Source organism: Ambystoma mexicanum, chromosome 1q, assembly GCF_040938575.1.
Source record: "Ambystoma mexicanum isolate Mex_15411 chromosome 1q, UKY_AmexF1_1, whole genome shotgun sequence".
NCBI lineage: Eukaryota > Metazoa > Chordata > Amphibia > Caudata > Ambystomatidae > Ambystoma > Ambystoma mexicanum.
The window spans coordinates 656642890-656666418 of NC_090922.1; the positions used below are offsets into that span (position 1 = coordinate 656642890).

General features: G+C 44.0%; 1 protein-coding gene across 2 annotated transcripts in view; it reads right to left on the minus strand.

Moving 5' to 3' along the window:
- Positions 1–4491: 4491 nt before the first annotated feature.
- The window catches only part of METTL13 (methyltransferase 13, eEF1A N-terminus and K55), a 284161-nt gene continuing 265123 nt past the window's right edge, over positions 4492–23529 (minus strand). For both annotated transcript variants that reach the window (XM_069641240.1, XM_069641241.1), the window contains one exon: positions 4492–6050. In XM_069641240.1, coding sequence (XP_069497341.1) covers positions 5776–6050 — 275 coding nt within the window. In that variant the 3' untranslated portion in view covers positions 4492–5775. The remainder of the gene's footprint in view (positions 6051–23529) is intronic.

A 23529-nucleotide genomic window follows, 5' to 3' on the forward strand; every position in this document is an offset into this window, starting at 1 on the left:
TTACTGCCACCATGTGCAGTGCTGCCTGTTGGTTGAGTAGGCCCAGTCCCAGTGCTACTAGACCTGCTGCCTGCATGGTTCTGTGTTGTGTTGGGCTGGGTGTGGCCCTTTTGTAGGCTCCCAGTGGCCTGCTAGGTCCAGCTGGGCTGATTTGGTGCACATGTGCCCTGATTCAGTTCAGCAGGCAGTGTATAACGCCATGTTCGCGGTGGCGGCAGTTCCGCCACCGTGATCACGGTATTTACGCCATTTTTTTGCCGGTATTTCCGTGTCCGCGCTAGTTGTGATGCTCACGGTGTTTCATGTTGACGGTAACGGAGGGGTTTCCGTGCAGACAGACTTAACGGGAACCCTATTTCTGCGGTGGCGGTTTAGGGTGGTGCTATTACCGGGGCCGCGGGTCATGATTGCGCGGACATGGAAACGGTGCCGGTATGGTTTTACCGGCAGTGTTAATTCCGGACCGGAGTACTTGTAATGAGGCCCAGTTTCTTTAGCACTACGATACAGCTTCACTACTCTGCTCCCACAGCTAGTCAGAAATGGAATGTTAGCTGAACATTTTGCACTCTGACAAGGGACCAAGAAGGGGGCGGGGGATGGAGGGCTGCCCCCACCTATGTTTGCAATCACAATGAAGCAGATTGCAGCTCTGCATAGAGAATTCCACAAAGAGAGGGTTGTTTATTAACTCCCCCAAGCTTCTTCGCTTTTTAAATGCAGACTACATGCTTATTATGATCAGAGATCCAGCGAAATGTACACTGCTGTTGGGTGCTTTGGAGAGCATTCAGGCCTGCACAAAAATTGCCACACATCGGTGGCTACTCACCTCCTTACAGTGATAACTAGGACTCCTGCCGGAGGGTTCTCAGTTGTCTAGCGTTCAGGGGAGACTAAATAACTTGTAGTATGTGTTAGGTATGGTATAGTGTTACTGGTTAACCCTAAATGCCCTTGCAGCTCTGTTACTTTTTAAGCCTGAACACCCTTGTAGTTCTGATGCACAGTGGGAAGGCAAGTGGCCCAGGGTCGGTTGGAAGGTTCTCGTTCCACAATTATCAGAAGAAAAGCGGGAGATCCTCCTCCTTGAAATATATTACTGGTTGGTACATGCAGTCTATTCATCATTTTGGGACATTTAACCTTTGGATAGACCACATGTGTATTTGGCGCATGCCCTCGTGGTACGAAACAACCTTTGAACTATCTTGCTTGGGGCACCTCCCACGTCTAGCCAGGAGGTACAGGTTGTAGATCTTGCATGGAAGGCTTGGAACGTGCTTGCCCGGAAACGTGGCAAAGTTGATATATATAACTGCGTGTGGCATCGTCTTTTGCAATATGGCTGAAGATGCTTACTGTGAGCTGACCCCGCCATCCTCAGGACCCAGACATACGTGGAACCTTTATTGTTATTTTATTCTGTCTAGGCCACGTGAATGTATTGCAAATGGGGCCTCTCAGCACGCTGTTGCCTGCTTCTCTCCTTTAGTTTAGATTCTTATGCTATGTATGGGAAAGACATAGATGTTAGTTTCCTGGCGGGTCATTCTGGCTCAAACAAGTTGCCAGTTTAGATTTCATCGATCAACATTTCACCTAGCCTTTATATGGACACTCATAATTTGAAGTCAACACTTACTATGATCCTCTTTGCAAACAAACCTGTGCACTGTGTTATATTAAGGTTTCTTCTATTCTGATGTATAGTCATCCTGTAGAAATGAATATACGTTTTAAAAAGGCTGGCAATGCATTTCTAACATACTTTCCTATGCCACTAAACCGCACTTGCAATATTGTGCTTAAAGCTTGGTGACCACTTGGAACACCATTAGTCGTATGTATATATTCAGATGTATTTGGTGTACTTAACTATATATTTGTCTTGTCTGAATGCAAATACTGTAAATAAATATTATTAGCACTTACTTGTGCAGAGAATCCTTTGAGCGTAATCTGCACTTTGCACCAATCTGCACTTTTTTGATGAGTGAAACAGTCATACTTATCAGTCACATATTTGAGGGAATAGCTCTTCACAATATCACAGAAAAACATTCCTAACAGTTACGATATCCAGTAAGCCATTATTTACCTCCCGTTAAAGGTGATGCAAAGTATATAAGCCTCTGGTGTGGACATTCCTTTATTCAAAGTGCCTTTGTCAATCTGTTCCCTACTAAGTGCTTACCATTTATTTCTCAACCATTGATACCAATAAGTGAGCGGGGAGGAATCTAGGATAAAGCAGGATGCAGCCTAAATAGGTGGCCCACTTGTATCCTTACCTCTGGCTCTGTGTTAAACTGCAGACTGGTTGCTTAATGGCTTGCCTGGGTAGTTTGACATCGGGGGTGTTAACCAAGTCACCTGTGACTCAAGGTGTAAATATGTGATGTAGAAAAATACATTAATGGCGTAGTGTACCACCACGTAGAAACCAGTTACATGTTTCAACTAGTCAGACTGCTTTCTCAACTTTGATGTCAACCTAACACAGCCTACAGTACTGTTTGTTCTATGTAAAGCACATCATGTTCAAAGCACTACTGTTACCATAAATGATCTTGTGAAAGTTCCTCACTTCATCTAGGAACTAGGTCTTCCCTATGTGAAAAACATATAAACAAAAATGTATGCACCGTCAAGTTGCTACTGGTTGATCACAACTTTAGTCATTCAGAGCCAAGAAAGTAATACTACCAAACGCCTTTATAGGGCGTGCATTTGTATCCAATTCCATTCCCACCCCACACAGCTGTCATCTTGCTAGTTAGAACTAGACTAGCTGATCACAGGTGGTAGTAGTGACACGTGGTTATTGGCTGAGAGCAGAGGCACCAGGGGGATAACGGAATGCTATGTGCTCACTGGCCCCGTGACATAGAGGAGTCTCACTAGCCACTTGTACCGCTCCATGCAGTCACTCTGCAGGGACAAAGCACTACTATAGATAGGGGATGGTTACTGCAGAGCTCCACTACCTGACTACCTGGGATGGCAGTGTGATACACCTTACTTTAGGGAACCTTCACGTTCCTGCACAAAGCAGCTGTCACTTCAGCAGTAATGCATGTTGATGCTGTGGCGAAAAAAGGTAGGTAAAAGACGTCTTCACCATACTCATTGCTAAAAGTTTGGCCTCAGAATCAATGCAATGTATGGTTCTACATTGTGGACACAAGGCTGGGGGAGGGAGGGGGATTAAAGGAAGGCACGAAAGAAAGAAAACTCAGCCCTAGCTCTTTACCAGACTATACAGGAGTCAACCTGACTACCTCCTACGGTATCTGGAATGAGGGTAGATATACTGTACCCTGGTAGTGCAGGCTTCCATTGTACAGAGAAAGGGTTAAACACGTGGCATTCTCATTATGTGCTTTAAGTGAGAAGGCCAAGAAGGCCTTAGTGATCCTTGGTCTTGGCCAAAAATAAAAGTCTGCAACAATCACTACTGTGGAGGAACCTGGACTTGTTTTATGTAGTGGACAGACCCTCTCATTACTTTCTTTTACTCATCCTCATCCCCCTCTGCCCGTAACGCAAATGTCGGACTATGGAGGCAGAGTCATGACCTTTTCTAGCATCATGGAAAAATAAAGATTGTGTGCCCACTTCTCTTCCACTGCAATCTATACTAAAACCAAGTTTTAGGCATGTCTCCTCGATATCTGTTCTACATGCACATGACGACAGACATCTTAAACAAGCTTGCTACACACACTTTTAAAAACAAAAAGAAACTTGGAACTATTTTCTTATCTCCACTTCTACATAAATCCTTTATTTCCATGCTTTTTTCTTTCATGACTGTCTAGATTGCTCAACCAGCTTCCATGATCCTCTACTTTCAATCATTTCTTCTTTAAGCTGTCTGTATACAGTTCCCACCCCTCTATTTCATATCTTCATTCTCAACTGCTTGGCTTTGTATTGTCTATCACTCTCCATTTAAGTTCCCGTTTGGTTTTACAAGTGTTCACACCACTCTAACCAATCGCTTCCACTAACCTCCATGTAACATTCACTCAGCTTCTCAGTGTTGAAGATTGTCTTCTACAGGTTACTCTTCAAGCCGTCCTTTGTTTACATTATTGCGTCCCAGTTATGGATTGCTCTTTCATCCCCCTTTGTTTAACAATTTTAAAAATTGTGTCTCAAATACAAAATGTTGTCCAGATATTTCTGCTCTTCTGGAATCATGTTGTACTTGCAAATTAAAAATAACATGTTTTGTTTCATAATTCCTGAACCATCTGCCAGATACACAACATATCAGGGTGCACCCAGGGCATGTCCCAACGAATTATATCCAAAAATACCTAGAACCTTACCCACACACAGTGGCCATTTCCTTACCATTTGAAGAAGTCTACATAACAGCAAACCATTCTTTTTTGTGCCCACTACTCCTACTAATCATATCCACTCATTTTCTCCTGCAGTTCCTAACGGGTTAGACACCATGCAAATGTCAGCAATGGCTCCCTATAAAACACCTTTATAACCATTTGCATAGTTTTGTAAATTACTTTGCATCAAAATAACAATATAAATTAATTGAATACATCCATTTTAGAGACGTAGGCAAATATCCATTAATATTTGGGAATAATTTTCACAAAAATCCATTAAAGACCTTTTGTACTCTTGTAAGAATTAACACTTCAAATACAGCACATTGTTCTATCCAGAATCACAAACACGGGCAGCAACAAGAATCCTGGATTACCAAATTAAACTGCTGACTTTGAGATATACCAAAGAAAGTGTTATGTTTATCCTTCTAGTTAAAGATGATGATGATGAACGTCATGCCTGTTGCGGGACTATGAAGAGACATGTTCCTTTTGTACCAAAATAGAGGTATTACTCTCCTACAAGTCTTTTCATTATTGACCACTCTCCACTAGTCTCTCTGGAAAGATCTGTTCTGCAGGGGTTATACAAGAAAGAAATACCAAACTACTGTACGTGTGTGTTCTATTGAAAATATGTGCCCGCTGTCGTCCTGCAAGTTTGTGAAAAGGCTATTCTCAACAAGAGAATACATCTGCACCAGCATTCTATAACCCACATTCATCCACCAAAACACTTGAAATTCAATGGCAACATTTGATTTCTTGCAGGGGGCTCAGTGATTCAAATATAAAAGCAAAGAAAAAATGGTGAACCTGGGTTTTGATTGAGAAATGCATGCGATTGTACAACCATTGCGTGGTAGATGTGTGCTTGTCTCCAAGGAGGAGAGATACTTTGGGATATGAAACATAAGTTACACTTATATGCAGACTTCTGGGAATTTGCTTTTGCATGCACATCTGTAATAGATTCAGAAACTGTTCTAAAGAGGGATGTAGTCCTGCTACATGGAAATCAAGCAACAAAGAAAGCATCAAAAATAAATTTTTCAACATGTTACGCACAGGCTTAGTCTTCCAAAAACTCCAATGGATCATGCCAGTAGTGTCAGACTGACAGTACCTTGTTCTTCTACAAGGTAGAAGTTACTTGCTCTGCAGTGAGTCCGTCCTCCACATATGATGTACACAAGGCTAGAGCCAGAATAGGTAACATTGGACCCATCTCCTACAAAAATAATCATTCTTGCAAAGTGTGCATTCTTAATGTTTTCTTCACTTCAAAAGGCTGACTCAGACTAGCTGAGATTCAGATTTGTGACTTTCGATGAGTGCAATGAAGCAACCCTTGAGATACAGCACACATTGCTTCCTTGCCTGTCACTCAATGCCACAGTTTGAAGCTGCTTCACACGATCTGTACACCCTTTAGCATATCAGAAAGAACGTATGTAAGATCCCAGGCCACATTGGGCCTCTTAAGCTGACTCTCCAAAGCGGCTGCTTGTTCCTGCAGCTCGGAGGGGCTTAGTTTCAGCTCTCCTTGCCGCCTACAGAATAAGATCTCATTCACCTCCTCCTCGATACGGCGTGTGTAGATCAGGGGGAACACCTCCCGGAGGACATTCAGAACCAGCTTTTTCAGTTGGGTGTCACGGCACACCAGGTTAAGAATGAAAATGCCTGCATGAGGGCACACAGAAGTAAGGTAGGGGAGTAGTGGGTAAAGATTAGAGTAATGCAGCAACTTGTAATTACAAAGATGAATAAATATTACATATATTATCTGTTCCACAAATAATTATACCAGCATCTTTTTAAAAGTACCAGAAAGCAGTAAAGTACACAGAGAGTCATCTCAGTTGCTAGCATCATTCTTAGCAGGATAATATTAACATAACATGACTGATCTTGTGGACAAAATACATAATCAACACAGGAAAAGGGCAAACTTGCTTTCAAGAAAAAAAAAATACCTTCATATCGAATCTACAAACACAATTTTAAGCAGGCACCACCAGTGTTTATTACCAGACACATGGCTCAGTTTAGCAAGTGCTATACCAGCATAAGAAGGTAGGCATCACTTCGCAAAAAAGGTATTTTATAAGGCAATGGTCAAGAACAACAAGCAGGAAATTGGAGTTTGACAAATGTAGCAGCCACTACTGCAGATCTGTGCTAATGTTAATGGTTCTCCAACCAGTCAGTGTGCCTGGAGATGGTCTAGAACACTGTTCGAAAGCAACCAAAGGCTCACTACATAGGAGCTCTACCTATTCCCTTTGTGGTTACACATGAAATAAAAATCCATACCATCTAAATCAGGGTGTTTTTTGATGGTTGGCCGTATTGTAAAGAAATGGCTCTTATGTTAGACCAAGTTTTCCAAAAAAAAAGTTCACAATGTCCACATTTCTCATCCCGTAAAATTTGTTAATTTGTCTTACAATTTGAGAATATGCATGTGATTGCAGGATGTTTCCATATTTTTCGAGGCAATACGAAAAAAAGTCACATCATTAGATTCATGTTTATAACTCTTTATTGTGGCTTGGGATCTAACAAATCTAACAGTCCCATGCTAAAAATCATTGGGTTCTGAGGAAGAGGAACTAAAGGACATGCACACAAGCAATCAGAGGGAAGGAAGTGTTTAGTTAATCTGAACTAACCTACACACTTGGTTGTATACCACCAACTTAATTGATATTTTGCTTAAAGAATGTATGCGCCATGCACACTGTATCCACAGCAGAATCTGTAAACACAGCAAACCAAAATATGAGGTGTACAACAATTCTTATAACATAAGCTTCTCACACAGATTGTAATGAAGGCACTTGGTAAAAATATGAAGTTTGCATATTTACGACATCATGCAGTTAAAAAAGGCATTATGCGGTTAAAAAAGGGTTGGATATTTAATTTGATAGAAATAAGGATTCCAAATCAGACATAACTGCTATTCTTCAACCAAACAGCACAATCACATTTTGCATTATGGCAATAAAAGTTACCTTTCCTCAGTCTATTTCTCCAATAGAACTAGAATGACTAGTGTTTGACTAGTGTTTGAGGGAGGCTCATTGGAAAACAACAACATTTGATCAAGCAGCCCATTTGAATCTCTGACAAGTGACCAACTGATGTTTTTCAGCTCCATAGCTTTGGGAATCCAATTAACTCCAAATTGCTACATTTTAAAAAGTGGTTCATGAAATAAAGTGGAAAATATAACTATGTCCATTTCAGTTTTGAGGTGCAAAAATGTCTGTAAACAGTGCATTAGATGCCTTTAACTTACACTCTAATACAGGAATCCATGTATAGCAATGACTGCACTACCATGAAGTGGACGTTTTCAGATAAATCCCTAGATGGTAACATTTCCGGTGGGCAGAAATCTGATTAAATCAGATTTGACTGAAATCCAAAATGCATATACTATATATAAAAGGCCTTCATCGGAGGAGGTCCTTCCTAACTAAAATCCTAGATCAGGATTTAAACCTATGCAAGAGCCAAGACAGATGCCCATGAGCTGGTTTCTGGATCTGTGGAGGAGGGAGTTGTAGTGTGGCAAATGGGGTAGTACGGCAATGTGAGGAGAAAAGTAATATGAAAGGGTGGAGGCAAGACCTAAGAGGTTTGAGAATATCAAAGGGACAGAAGAATGGAGGGAGGAGTGACACCAAGTTGGGAAGAACAGAAAAGGGACAGGTGCGAGTGAGCGTTAGAAGTGATCTGAATTATTTGTAAGGTACAGTCCCAATTTCCATTAGAACACTATACTCTGGTTAGTGTAGGGAGAGTTGCGAAGTCCCTGAGGGAGTTTAGTGAGATAAGACGTTGCCTTTAGGTCCTCACCACTAGCAGAAAACATAAGAGGTCAATCTGCATATACTAACCTGGGGTCAGGGGCACCTGGGTAAAGGCAGAAGTTCTAAAGTAGACGAAAGACAGATATGTCCATGGGCCCCACAAAATCTTCAATAAAAACCCTTGAACCCCCTCGGAGACACAGTGATTCGTAGCAAGGAAACAACCCCTCCCTTATTTTGGAAACTTGGAATAGTCATCTGAAGATGCATGGTCCAAACCGGTTATTATGGAAATGCTGCACTGCTAATGCATAAAGTAAAAAGGTTTCTTCAGTTCATATTTCTAAATCCTACAGTAATAACAACTGTGGGTTTAAAGAAGCTACTAATTTAAAATGAAACTCTGTGAAGTTGAAAGTGGTATGCTAGTGATGAGATCTCCTGAATACCACAATTCACTGCCCGTATCTAAACTGTTGGATGCATTTAATTCACAGGAAAAGGTTTATTGGTTGACAGATTTTCCACTTTGAAAGTGCATATTTTCAATTTTATACACATTAAATAATTTAGCCTAGCGCTAGGCCTTGATGTAGTGTAGGGCATTGTGCAGGTCTGCAAATAATTGTTTTCCCCAATGTCTTTCTATTAAGCAATGCACATCTGGTAGCTACCGGGTTTATTTGTGACTGCAGGAGACACCACACAAAGTGCAGATGTAACCTTTTCTTTATCATAGCCACACAAAAACTCCCTCCTCCATACTACATCTCCCGGCTACACTCTACAGCTCCCACCTACACCTCCACACATCAGCAGTTCACATCAAAAAAGCATTTTCATAACAGCAGAAGTGTTGGGAAGGTGCAGGCTGCTGCACATATTCAAGTCTACTCTCACAGCAGACAATCTACAGTGCCACTTGGAAGCTTCATTACCTGAGAAGGAGGGGCGCTTGCATACACACTGCCTACAAAAGCGCGTAGCACTACGGAAGCGCAGTGAAAGCACAGTCTATTAGAGTCCAAGAGTGGAGGGCTTGACTACTCTCTTTGGGGTGGGACCACTCCTTTTAGTTGTTTTGAGCTGCCTTGCATGTTCATTTGACAATTTACTGGTCCAAGCCACTCCTTCCTTAACTGACTCAGCCATCTAAGTGCTAGCAGCGTCTATAATACTCCAGTAACACTCTAGTAATTCAGCTGGTAAAATGTATGAATTTCAAAGCAAGAGTGTTAAACCTTTTCTTACTTCAAGGGTGATGTTAGCAACAACATTAATCATTTGGTTTATTCTACTCCTTCTCAATTGCCAGTCACACAAGACTATGACCCCACACTAAGTAACCACTCTTCTAGTCCAAGGGCTGATCGTTCTTATTCCTTCTCTTAGCGGACCGGTTTACAAGTAGAACTAGGTTTCGAGAGCAGCATCTAAAATCACCATCTTTAAATAATAAACAAAATAAAAAGGATATAGACACCTCAAATAACAGTATCTTGCCCTTTAAGCAAAATCATGAGGGAGTAGAAAACAGCGAGGAAACCAGAGGACTTCATAGGTATGGGTGATCAATAGTAATGGGACTATCAATGGGGTTGTGGGTGCCATGAAAATTCTTGATACCGATTTGATTAATGCTCTGCAAACTGTGTCAAATTACAATCCATAGTGATCAAATGTTACCAGCTAAGGAATCAATCTCGAGCATCAATAGGGACTTGGGCTTCCGCAGCCTGCCAGGGGCGGGTAAGCATCCAGTTGATTTTCAAACTGATGGTTCCTTCTCTCAACCACCATCAGCCCCCCTCACCTAATCAATGGTTGTATGCATCAAGCTTCACAGGGCCTGTCCTCAATTGTGGCCTTATACTTTGTTCTCAAACCTTTAGTCCTACTATATGAGCACATTCAGGACTGCTAATGCAAACAAAACATTTTGCTGCAAATGGTGAATTCCAAGGTCTCGTTTAAAGAAGGTTTCATTTTGGGAGCAACGAGTGCTAGAAGTAAAAACTCAGTGCCTACTCTTAATTCTAATGTAGACCTTGTGGGGCCCTTTTCAGACCCAACTGTTATTGAGGACGAGCAGCAACCTACTTCTTGCCCCACTTATTCACTGAACGATGGCCAAACTTTGATTAATCCACAAGGACCTACAGCTGACTCCTTAAGTGACAATGAGCTCTTAGCCTTCGCCTTTTCTTTCTCCTCCTCCTTCAAAACTGGAGTCTGCAAATTACTCCATATTTTACCAATGGAAAAAGCGACAAACACACCCAAAAGTAAAACTCCAGGAGAAAAAGAACTTGAAAGGAAATAGTACTGCTAATACCTGCTCGTCTCAAAAGTTCTTGCAGAGCTTCGCATGTTCTCTAACCCACACTGCGGCAGCTGTTGACGCTCCAGAAAAGAAGGCCACTAAGAATTCTAAGAAGCAATTTAACATACAGTCCGGAAGGAGTCAAAATAAAATACTCTCGAAGGAGCAGGATTTGGGTTTATATACTTTTGAAGAAACTGACCTAATTGCCAACAATGATCCACACTCAAATGAAGATATGGCCATACTTATGAATATGTCGACTTACTCCAATGAGACTGGCACGCTTAAATCCACTGAATAGATTACTGAGGTAACTGACAAAAGAGAACAATTATGCTAAAATGGAAAGCAAGACAGTACATTGCATGCTAAAAATGGGTATAAAAAGCTGTATAATTCTGCAACAGGACGACTGCAGGTGAAGAATCTTATACCTGTTACAATAGTAACTCGTTCTTTTCCCCTTCAGCAGCCTGCCTTATTTCAGGCCATGCTTGAGAGAGTAGCAGCATCGGACAACAAAGTAATCCTTAATTGGTCTAATGTCTTTTATTTGCTTAAATTAATCCCCTGTTTAAGATAGTTGGCTTCAAGTGACATTGATCAAATTGAATTCCTAGATGATTTCATCTTTGACTCTGTATGTCTTCATGTTTAATCCAGGATAGTTTTGGAAACATTAATATCAGCAACCCCATTTCTTTTAAGTTTGGGTTATGATTCATGGGAAATACAACATCAAGGTACCTTAGTGAGGTCTGTGGATAAGGGCTATATGGGTAGGAATTCTAGACATAATGGAAAAAAGAAGCTATGCCCCTACAGATCCACTGTGGTCATGCTTATCCAGGCAGGTGTTTTCATTTCATTTACTGACTAAGCACCCTTCACCCAAAGCCCTATTGCAAAATATTCGAATTTTTGTACAATTTACATGATAATGCAAAAAACAAATAAAGCAGAAGGAGGGGGAGAGAAACAAAAGTCACCAAGAAGAAATAAGGGCGAGTAGATGAGCTTTCAGATCAGATTGAAAAATATGAAGAGATGAAGACGAGCGGATAGAGGGAGAGAATTCCAGTATTCATGGCTAAGAGGGCAAAAGATCAGAAACGGGTAGAAGCAAAGAGGGGATTTAGGGACAGTGAGAAAAGGGAGATTCTGTGATCGAAGAGTACAAGGGGGGGGGCAGAATAGAACGAGACTAGTGAAGAAAGATGAGGAGGAGCCAAGCGGTGAGCCCATTTAAAAACAATACAAATAAAATGGTAGAGTAGACATGATTCAAAGAGAAACCGTGAAATAGACAGTAAGGAAGATGTGATAGAGGAGCGAAAAGGTAAAGACGAACCAAGGAATTATAAACAGATTGAAGAGGAAGAAGATGTGAGGCATGAAGGCCAAGAAGAGCAGTAATCGATACAAAAAAAGAACAGAAGACGTTTAGTAGCATGAAATGAAAGATAGGGGTGAGCATGACGGATGTTAAAAAAAGGCATAGTGGCAGCAGTGAGCAATATAAAAGATATGCAGTTTAAAGGAAAGAGAGGGATCAAAGACAACACTGAAATAGCATACACAAAATAGGAAAAGGGGAGAGAGGAAAGAGGAAAAAGACAGGAGGAAGAGTAGAAGGAATAGTTGAAGCTGGAAAAAAACAGAACCTCAGTCTTAGAAGGCTTGAGGTGTAGAAAATGAGAAAACTTCCAGTGTGGACAGCAGAAAGGCAAGTTGATACAGTGGAATTTAGAAAAGAGTCAAAGGAAGAAAAAGAAATATTTGTGCATCATCTGCATGCAGATGAAAGGAAATATTGAATGAAGAAATAAGAACAGAGAGGGGGGGTGTAGAGAAGGAAAAAGAGAAGACCAATTACAGAACCTTGAGGGACACACTAGAGAAGAGGAAGTGAGGAAGGTGTGTCCAGCCCAAGTTACAGAATAAGACTGCTGAGAAAGATAGGAGCAGAAACCATTCAAGGACAGACCCAGTAACACCCAAAGAAGAAAGGGAGGAAATAATAAGAGTGATCAACAGTATCAAATAATGCAGATCGATCAAGAAGAATAAGTATAGAGAAGAGCTTAGAATGAATAACAGAGAGATGAGAGTTAGAGACATGCAAAAGAGCAGTCACAGTAGAATGAGAAGGACAGAATTCAGATTGGAGAGGAGGTAGGAGAGAATTAAGATTTAGGAAACTAGCAGATAGAAGGGGAGAAGTGAAATTGGGCCAAAATTAGCAGGAGTGGAAGGGTGAAGAGTCTTTTTAATCGGGAGAATAAGAGCATGCTTAAAGGTAGGGAAACGTGAGTTAGAAAGAGAATTAATGAGTGAAGTAAGATAAGGAAGACAGGGATAGACATGTGGAATAAGAGAAGGGGGAAGAAGATCAGAGGGAGACACTGTTTGATGAGCAGGGTTAAGAAGGTCAGAAGTATCAGAATGGGTAAGAGGAGATTATGAGGATAAAGAGTATGAAGGTAAACTGGAAGAGGAGGAAGGAGTGGGAGAAAAAGCAAAAGCAGAATGAAGATTAGCAACTTTAGATGTGAAGTAACTAACAAAGCCAGAGAAAGAAAGATGAAAGGAGGGACAGGTCAGGAGATTCAAGAGACAGGATTTTATGGAGATATGGCAGAAGACAACTATGGTGGTGAGAAAGAGAAACAGTAAGATCCGAAAAGTACGCTTTTTTGCCATAAGTAAGGCAGAGTCAAATAAAGAGCGTAAACATGAAAGTGCAGCAAGATCTGACCATGATCTAGATTTTTTCCAGTGCCGCACAGTTCACGCAGACAGCAGCGGAGGGTGATAAGATCAGAAGTAAGCCAAGGCTGAGTTGTTTTAAGAGTAGGAGTAAAAGAACAGAGGCGAGACGGAATAAAGCACAGGCAGCAAAGTAGAATGGAGGGTACTAGCAGCCACATCAGGAGACAAAGAAGAGAAAGTAGGAATAGATGGAAGAGAAGCATGCAGAGAAGAGAAAAAAGATACAGAGTTAAAGGAACAAAGATTACAACGAGTAAAAGTAGGTGAAGGAGCAGCAAAAAGGGTAAAGGGAGAGAAAAGGTAAATAAAAAGTGATCAGAGGCATAGAAGGGATAAGAAAAGACAGGATCGGCTGACGGAAGGGAGGACAAGATCAAATCAACCGAAGAGCCAAACCGATGGGAGGGAGGGCCATGGGAACAGCTGACAATAATAGGAGTCAGTAAGCAAGATCCACAGAAAGAATTACAAGAAGGGAGATTAAAGTCACCCAAAGGAAAAAAGTTGAAGAAGAAAGGATAGACTGAGATCAAGATGGTTCAAATTAAAAAAAAAAAAAAAAAAAAAAAAAAAAATCGCTGGCTGGGCCCGGGGGAACAATACAAAACAAGAAGTGAGACCAGAAAAAGGCCAGAGAAGGAAGACAAATTATATTCAAAAGAATTCAAGGTTGGAAGGCCAGAAAAAGACAGCAGGAGAGTTTAGGAGGAATTACAGAGAACCCCAGTATCCCAGCTGCGTGTGAGAGGGTGAGGACTAAGAGAATAGTGTAGAAGCACTATGAAATTAAGCTGGTATAAAAGGTGTCAGGGTGTTACGAGTTGAAGCGGGAATAAGGACAGACACTTGTGCGATTGATCTTAACACCACAACCTTAATTGAGCTGTCTTCCCCCCCGAACCCCCCCACGACTTCCTCCGTAACCAGAGTAGTGATTTCAGGACCCACGAATGGCCAGTGCAAGTTTGTAGCCAGTAACCATTCCCTTTTCCATGGGCATTTGCCAGGTCAGCCCTCAACACTGTTTTGGAATAGTTCAGCCCTCAACACAGGCTTTTACAGTTCAGCGACTCATAGCTCGAGACACCGTTCCTTTCGGCGACCCATTGCTCCGTCTTCTCTGCTGGCTCGTGATTGACAGGGTCCGGAGGCGCGAGGAGTCTCCCCTTTCTCTTGTGTTTGGCTCAGCCCTCCAATACGTGCTTAGCCAACTGCTCTGGCAGCACAACAACACTCTCTTCTTCCTATGAGCGGTGTGATGCTGGAAATGCATCGGAGGGACAGTGCCTCCGTATCCTTGTCCTTTACTGCTTTTTATGTGTTCTGTCGTGTTTTCCGCGCAGGAGTTCATGTGGGACTCCTGATGGTGCAGCTCTCTCTTTTGGTTTGGTGAACAGACCCATGGGATACCCTTATGGCACCCATGGGTGGGGGTACAACCCTGTGCCCCTAGTGTATGTTTTTGGGGACCTGTGTGTGGCCCACAGAGCAGGGTATGGGCTGGTGGCAGCTCCATGCTGAATTTGACAGGTGCTCCGAGTATCCTCCATTTTGGGATACCCAGGCCCTGACATTGGAATCAGTTGATTCCTGATAGGAAACAAGATGGCCCCTGCGGCCTCATGCTTTCTATTGCCTATTACCTTGTTTTCCCAAAGTCCTGGGAAGCCCTGACTCTGTCCCTTCCCCCTGACCGGCTGTTGGGTGGAAGTTCCATATATGGTGTTGTGAAGTCCAGGCCAAACTGGCTGGAGCCTTCCCAATGACTGTATGTTGTGGGTACATCCTGTGGGTGGGACCTGGGTGAATGGAGTGTGTGACGAATACGCATTCTGTGTTGTGGTGTCTAGTATCTGGTGTTCGACACAATGACTGAAACAGCCCTGCCCGAAACTGGTATGAATGCAGTGTGGAGCGTTGAATGGCTGGGTACTTGTCCCAATACACATAACTTGTTGTGAGTGTCTGGAGCGGAGTGAATGGCCTGAATGCACTATGCACCTGATTGGATGCCTGCCTGCATGAATGCCCTTCTGACCAATTGGTTGCCTGAGTGTGACCCAGCAGAATGAATGGGAGATCCACAGTATATCTGGGGTCCTCTCACTGCTAGAATTGGTGTTCAGAAGCTGAAGAGTAACTGGAGTGAAACTAACCTTGAAGCCCTGCTGGAAGAGAGGAATTGCTGTTGCTCTCCTTCACAATCTGAAAGCTGCTGTGTCTCCGAGAACTGACCCAGAGAGGACTTGGTAAGGTGCCTTCTTCCCGAGCTACGAGGGACCATCGTGCACCAGCTGATCTTTGCCAAAGCTCCCTGGTAGACAGACCTATGACAGGCTGCCGACGGAGACAGGGACTGCTGCAGAATCCCAAGGAGAAGCGCCCGGACTGTTGTCCGCCTCTGTCGAAGACCGCCGTCGCCGACCGGAGCTGCCGTGCTCGCGTTTGCCTAAGAACTTCATTTGATCCGAGGACGCTCTCATCTGCATCGCCGCCCGCTTTATCCCGCTGGAGAAGGCCCGACCGTCTACGCGCTGAGGAACGTCCGCCGGTGGGTTTCCCGCCAACTAAAGACCACAGAGACGCAGACGGCTCAACGCCCTTGCTGGGCCACAGTTTTTCCATCATCTCTTTGCGGTCCATCACCATCGTCACTGAGGTGCCCCGCACGCTTCTTCCTTGCAGGACGCCAACGCTCTGTCGTCGACGAGCACCGCTAGGAACGAAGCTCCCACTTCACCGCCGTAGTTCACCCTGTTCTCCGTCGGACGTTCGACGACCCGTGAGTCCTGCCTTAAAGGGAGGGCCCTCAAGAAGGGCCGTCGATTTCCCGTCGACGAACGCTACAATTCCAGGTACATTGGGGCTGTAGAACTATTGTAGAGGGAAATAAGACTCGTAGAACAATATATGGATTGGGTTTGTGATACATCTTTGCTTTACAGGTTGCCCAGGTGGGGGGGGGGGATCTCCACACAGAGGTGTGTTTAACGGTAGCGACCAGTATTCTGCCACTTGTTCAACCATCTTGCTTTCCTTCCTCTCTCTACTGCTGGTTTCCTCTTTATTGATCTGTGTGACATTTTGACAGTATAGTTGATGCACTTTAAGGAGATCTTATAATATTTGTGGTACCACGGTAGAACTGTATATATTTACCATTGTTGATTTTCTGAGCACAAAGTGAGTTATTGTGATAGTGTACATAACCTTGAATGTTAATTATATAAAGTCTGTGTTTTAACCGATACAGTGTGCGGACATTCCTTTGTGGGAGCTTGGGGACTACACTGTACTTAAGAACCAGCCTGCATCACCTCCTGAGAAGCTAGGCCTCGATTGCTCGACCACGATACCAATAATAGAGAATCTTGGCTGGGGTCCTCAGTGCCTCTCCTCTAACATATAGAGAGCATAAGTACAGACACCCTCCTCCAGTCTTTACAAGCGGGTCAGCCCTCCAACGCGGGCTTAGACAACAGTGGCGGCGCAACAAACTCCACTTCTCGTTTCCTCAGTAAGCCCACACGTAACTTCCTGATGCCTCTTCCCCTTCCTGCAACACATAGAAAAAAGGACCTGTTAGTCCCTCCTTCCTCCCAGATTGCCCACTGTGTCCATATCAGTCATTCCCCCTTGTCACTCCTCCTCTCAGCCAGCTTCCTCCATTGCTCTGTGATGCCCTGCGCTGCCTTCACGAATCAGGATCTAGCCCATTGCCTCCCTCTCATCGGGCCCTCTCCATTGCTTGGAACACCTGGTGGCTTCTCTCTGGTGCGTTAGGGAGTGTACATGGGCCTTGAGAACGACCGGTGGTCGAAACACGTGTCGGCTGTGTTTTTCTCTAGAAGAATTAAAAACATTCATATTGAAGGAACACTTGTAGTGACTTTATGAATAATGATGTTGGACTTTAAAACTAGGAATGGCATAGGTACTTAATTGAACAATGGATCAGATGATACTCCTTTTCGTAAAAGCAGTTGAAAATCCATGTGATTCTGTGAAGTACAGGAGGAGCCCTTTGCGTCGAATTGATCTTTACTGGAATCCTTTGAATGCATCACAAGTGTCGCTTTTTAATCAGATCTACATTACTGCGCAGATGTTCATGACTAACATTCATATATATTAAGTAAATCAACAGTAATGTTCGAGGAGATATACCTTTCAATTACACATGGTTTCAGGTTCATCTACATCGATTTTAGATGACATGCTTGTACAATTCTCATGAAGACTTTTGCTTACAAAAGTATGTGAGATCTATAAAAGTGACTATCTGCCATTACTAGATGAATGGAGTGTGGAATCTGAGGCAGATACCTATACTATTCCAAAGAGTTCTGTTTGTAGGAATCCATTCCGGAGTGAACAGGCTCAGATGGAACTCTCAATGTGCGAATGTTTATAACCTCGCAACTAGATTCCTTAGCCGCTAACTGGTCCCCAAAAGAATTCCGGCAAGTATTCTCCTCTGAGGGTTTACTTGTTCATGTTAACTCCACTTTTAAAAACCAAACGATTGGTAAATTCCCAAATATACTATAGATGTCAATATTAGTGAAAGGAAAAGGGAATTGTGATGAGTGATTCGAGCTTTGTCGAAGTTTCCTACTTTTAACTTCAAGCACATAATGGCAACATTCAAATTAAGATACAAGAATGGGGTGGGAAATTACAAGAACCATATGTTGCAGAAAGACTGAGTCAATGCTTCACAGTCTATCTTCCAAAAACAATGCATCCTTTTGGAAATTGGTAAATAAAACGACTTGCTTCAAGGATCTACTCAAATAAACCAGATACCAGAAGACGGTTGGGTATAGTATTATAGTGAGGTATATGGTACACCCGCATGGAATTATATCATCATGGGTTTATCTGGCTCTGAATGGGTTTTGGATTTTGACACAGGAAATTTTAGAATAATCAAAAATAACAAAGCCTCACAAAACATTAGCCCGATGACCTCTCCAATGTTACGTTGAAGAATCATCCAGACCTGTGGACCAGGATTTTAAAAGCCTTTTTTGATCAGATGTCACTCTCTGGTTTTATTCCCCTTTTGTGGAAGCTGTCTCACATTGTACCAATTTTTAAAAAGCGCGATAGATCATCTCCCAGGAATAATCACCAAAATCGCCCTGTTAGATGTTTCTAGCAATATTTTTTTGGCTATCTTGCTAAGGCACCTTGAAACTTGGGCTACTAGTAATACAGTTTATGACATCTACCAATCAGGGTAAAAAAACATAGGAACTTCACTAAATGGCTTAATTATGCATCTTTTGAGAAGTATGTCAACTAGAAATCTACGTGGTCTTTGTAAATCTTACCATGGGATTTGATTGAGTGAATAGATCTCTTCTTTGGATTAAGCGCCAGGAACGGGGCTGTCCATAGACTTTATAAGTATTTTCTGTTACCTACATGATGATACAAAGGTGCACATTTGACTGAATGCACAAAGTACCTTATCTAAACCTATTCCTGCTCACAAGGGTGTACGCCAGGGTTGAGTCCTTGCTCCGTTTTTATTTAATCTTTTAATTTCAGACATTGGGGATAGCTTAGGAACAGTAAAATCTTTTCCTCCACAATTTGGGCGCATGTTGACTGGCTGCTGGTGGATGATCTGATCCTCTTGGACTATACGCCAGGCGGCCTACAATTAAAGGCCCTTGACAAATGTTAACAATTAACTGATAATCAACCCTGCAAAAGCAAGATTCTAAATTTCACTAATCATGAAAGTAAGCAGAATTTTAAATGGAGCTTATATAAAGCCCCCCTTTGAAGTACCATACTCAATTTACTTATCTTGGTTTTTCAATTTGTGTAAAGAACAAAAAGAAAGCACATGATTCCAGATTTCAAGATACATACTTAGCCTTGGCAAGTCAAGCTAAAAGAGTCCACATGCTTTCCTTGAATGCAATCATTTTTTATTTTGTTTTTAATCTAAGGTGCTACCTATCCTCACTTACGGTGCTGAGGTGGTTGGGGCAACCTGCAGGAATTATTTGGGACAAACTCGTGGGTCTGTTTTGGAGGCGGGTGCTTAAACTACCTTGATGGGTTCTCGCTATTGTAATAAGGTACAAGTGAGGCATGTCATCCCTTATGACAGTGATTAACTGGAAGTACCTCTCCCTGTATGGGAAAATACTGAAACATACGGGCGCTTCATTAATGTGTGAATTAAATTCAGCAGTGGCAAGTTTTTCTAATAGAGAATTAATCCGGTGACCTGGAAATTGCATTTTTGGCTGCAATCACTAAATCTGACCACAGAAGCTCTTATTCATTTCCGTACTGGATTAAAGAAAAACTTTTGATTAATTACTGGACTATGACTTGAGAAGGTATAATTAAATACAAATCATTTTGTTACATACAGAAATCTCTGCCACTGTATTTTAAAACATTTCTAGATATGAAATGCAGAACATGGGTTTAAGATTTAACCTGTTCCCTGCAAATGAAGTTGTTGGTTCTTGTCCGAAATTTATCTCAACTTAGATCATGTAGGTTTTGTAAGGACCCAAATTTAGTCGAAAGCTGAAAACACCTAGTTGAGGAATGTGTGAATTTACCAGCTATAAGACAGCTAAACTTGGCTAAATTTAATCTGATATTAATTTTATAACTTCGTCTGATCTCTGGAGCACAATCCTGGCTGGCTCGCGAAGTGTAATTAATCTTAGGAGTTGTCAATTATTTTTTTTAAAACTTTGGTTTTATTAGCATTTTCTTATTGTTACAGAAAGGGAACAGTGCAAAATCGAAATGAATACATTCAACCGATCCAGTAACCCCTTACCCCACCTCCCCTCCATCCCTCCATCCCCCCACCACAACACCAACCCTCCCCCCATCCCCGTGTCCAAACAGGAGCTTTCGTCTAGGGAGACTTAGGATGTTCTCTTCATACCTTATGTTTAGGAGAGGATGATGCTGATGGCCATATCGCCGGCTGATTTGCGACTGCCGTTCCTCGGGCCGTGGGCGCCAGGTTCGTTCCTAGCATGTTTCCAGTCCCGTCCCCCTCATGCCAGGGCCTTGCCCATGGGTCAGTGAACGTCCCATCCCCAGGGCTGCTGCACCCCATACCAGTTTGCAAGGAATGAACCAGAGTCGTTATTCACCATGGCAGTCAATTTGTCCATCAGGAACATGTTCTTCACCTTCTTCAGCCAATCGTCCTTGGAGGGGGTCTCCGGGCTCTTCCATTTCTGCGCCAGGGCCACCCTGCCCGCTCTCAACATTGTTTCCCACATTCTCGGGTATCTGTGTATCTCCGTTTCCACCGGGGGGGAGCCCCAGCAGCATCGTTAGAGGGTGTAGTGGGAGAAGTTTGTCTGATACTTCCGCAATCTAGTCCCTCACTTTCCCCCAGAAGACTTGAACTTTCGGACAGTGCCAACACATGTGGCTTCTGGTACCTGTCTGGCCGCATCCCCTAGGGCAATTCGGAGACACCCCCGGGAACATCCTTGATAGTTTTACTGGGTCTCTGTGCCACCCCTGCAGAATTTTAAAGTTATGCTCCATGTCCGAAGTGAATAAGTTCCCATGGAATGCTATTTTGAATATTTGTGACCAAGCGTCCTCTGAAATTTCCTCTCCTGCCAGGTCGTTCCAGAATGAGCAGAAACTCCTCCTGCCCTTAAGATTGTTGGTGTTCAAGATTTTGTACATTCTGGACACCGCCCCCTTCCTTGAGGTCGCCGTGTCCAGGAGCTTCTCAAAGGGGGTCAATTGTCTCCCCAGATTTTGGCCCCAGGACTGATCGCAGAGGAGGTCTTTGAGGCGGAGATATTCAAAGATGGAGAGAGACCCATGTCCGAGGGCGTCCCTCAGTTCCTCATGTGTCAGGAATTCACCCTCTCTAAACATCTGCCCCACCCACTCCATTCCCTTGTCAGACCAAGTCTGAGAGTTCCGGAACCCCTTACTATCAAGTCTGAGCGGGTGGCCCCAGAGTGAAGTCATCGGGGACGGCCATGAGGCGAAGTAAGCAGTTTGGGGGCCCTCTCTCCAGACTTCCCAGAGAACTCCCAAGGTCGGATGGGATTTCAGGTTCCTCGGGATTGTTTTGCGCGGGGCCCACAGGAGGTCGCAAACCTTTAGAGGGTGGGCATCCATGTCCTCCAAATAGGACTAGTATGTCCCCAGGTCTTTCTTCATATGTTCCACGAGGACACGGAGCTGGGCAGCGCGGAAGTAAAGGTGAAAGTCTGGCAACCCAAACCCCCCCTCCTCCTGTGGAAGAGTCAGGATGTCCCTTCTGGTCCTCAGGGTTTTTACTTGCCATATAAAGTCTCGTACCGCGTTCCGTAGATCTCTGAAAGTGTGTTCGGGGACAATGGTTGGGAGCGCAGTGAAGAGGTACAGAAGCCGTGGCAGTACGTTCATCTTTACCGCTGTCATCCGGCCGTACCAGGACAAGATCATTTTACCCCATCTCCTCAGGTCTGATGTGATCCCTGCCATTATGGGGTCATAGTTGGTGGTGGCGAGTTTCGACAGGTCCCTGGTAAGGAGGATGCCCAGGTACCGTATGGAGTCCTTTCCCACTGCGATCCCATGGAACCTATCTAGGGGGTCAAGCTCCGGATCTCGTGTTCTCATTGGGAGCAATACTGATTTCGTGGTGTTAATTGTCAGACCCGAGAAGCGGCCAAAGGCGGCCACCAGGTATGCTAGGATGTCATCCGCAAACAGGAAAAGCTTGAATTCCACCTCACCTCTACTGATCCCCCTGATGCCCGGGTGTGCTCTGACTGCTATGGCCAGTGGTTCCATCGTGAGGACATGTATCAGTGGGGAGAGTGGGCACCCCTGCCTTGTCCCTCGGGAGGGGGAAGGACTCCGACAGCTTCCTGTTCACTTGGACCCTTGCTGTGGGGGCTCTGTAGAGTGCAGATATCCAGTTCCTAATATGTTCCCCAAAGCCCATTTTCTGGAGAAGAAGTTCCATGTATCTCCACTCGACCCTGTCAAAGGCTTTCTCTGAGTCTAAAGAGAGGACACATGCATCGAGTTCCGATGTTTGGGCGAAATGAAGCTGGTCTATTGTCTTGCGGATGATGTCTGACCCCGGCCTACCCCTAATGAAGCCGACCTGGTCTCCGTGGACCAGTTTCGCATTATCCCCTCCATCCACCTCCCCACCACCTTGGCCAGGATCTTTACGTCTATGTTCAACAGCGATATATGGCGGTAGGAAGAACATTCTGCGGGATCCTTACCCTCCTTGGATAGCACTGCTATTATGGCCCCCATCATGGATTCAGGGAGAATTCCCCCCTCCAGCACGGAATTGAAAACCCTCACTAGGTGCGAGGCCAGGGTAGAGCGGAACCGTTTGTAGAAGTACACCGTAAAGCCATCCTCCCCGGGGGAAGTTCCCACCTTCATTCCACTGATTACCTTCTCTACCTCATCCTCGGTAACCGGGCCCTCCAACCACTCCGCCATCTCCCTCGACAGGGACGGGACTCGGATCGAGCTCAGGAAGTCTTCGATCCGGGCATCGCCCCCATCATATTCTGAGGAATATAGTTTTTCAAAGTATTGGTGAAAGGCCTCTCCTATATGGGGAGAATCATATCCTATGGACCCCTGAGCATTCCTAACCGCCTTCACCATTCTACTTCTCTGGACTTCTCTCGGCTTCCAGGCTAGGATCTTGTACGCCTTGTCCCCCTTATCGTAGTATTTTTGCTTAACCAGCTGGAGACTCCTCTCCGTCTTGTGAAGGAGAAGGTCCTTTAGCTGGAGCCTGTAGTCCTCTGCGGTGGCCACCCGGTCTGCTCGAGGGGCTGATCCGGGGGGCCCCCCGGCTAGAGACGGGCTATTTTTACTCTCAAGGCTATCTCCCGGGCCTCCCTCTCCCTTTTTTTCTGGGCTCCTATCTTGATGAGAACTCCTCGAAGGGTTGCCTTAAAGGCGTCCCACAATGTATGTGTGCCCACCTCCCCGTTATCGTTTAGCTCGAAGAATTCTGTAATGGCGTCCAACACTTCCTGGGCGTGGACCTCATCCTTTAATAGGGTATCGTTGCATTTCCAGCGTCCTCTGCGGTCTTTACGCCATCCCTCTGCTATGGTGACTCGGACCATGTCGTGGTCCGACCAGGGGACAGGGTCGACCCTGTGGCCCGTGACATATGGGCGGAGGGTCTCGCCAGCCAGGATGTAGTCTATCCTTGAGTACGAGGTATGGATGGCCG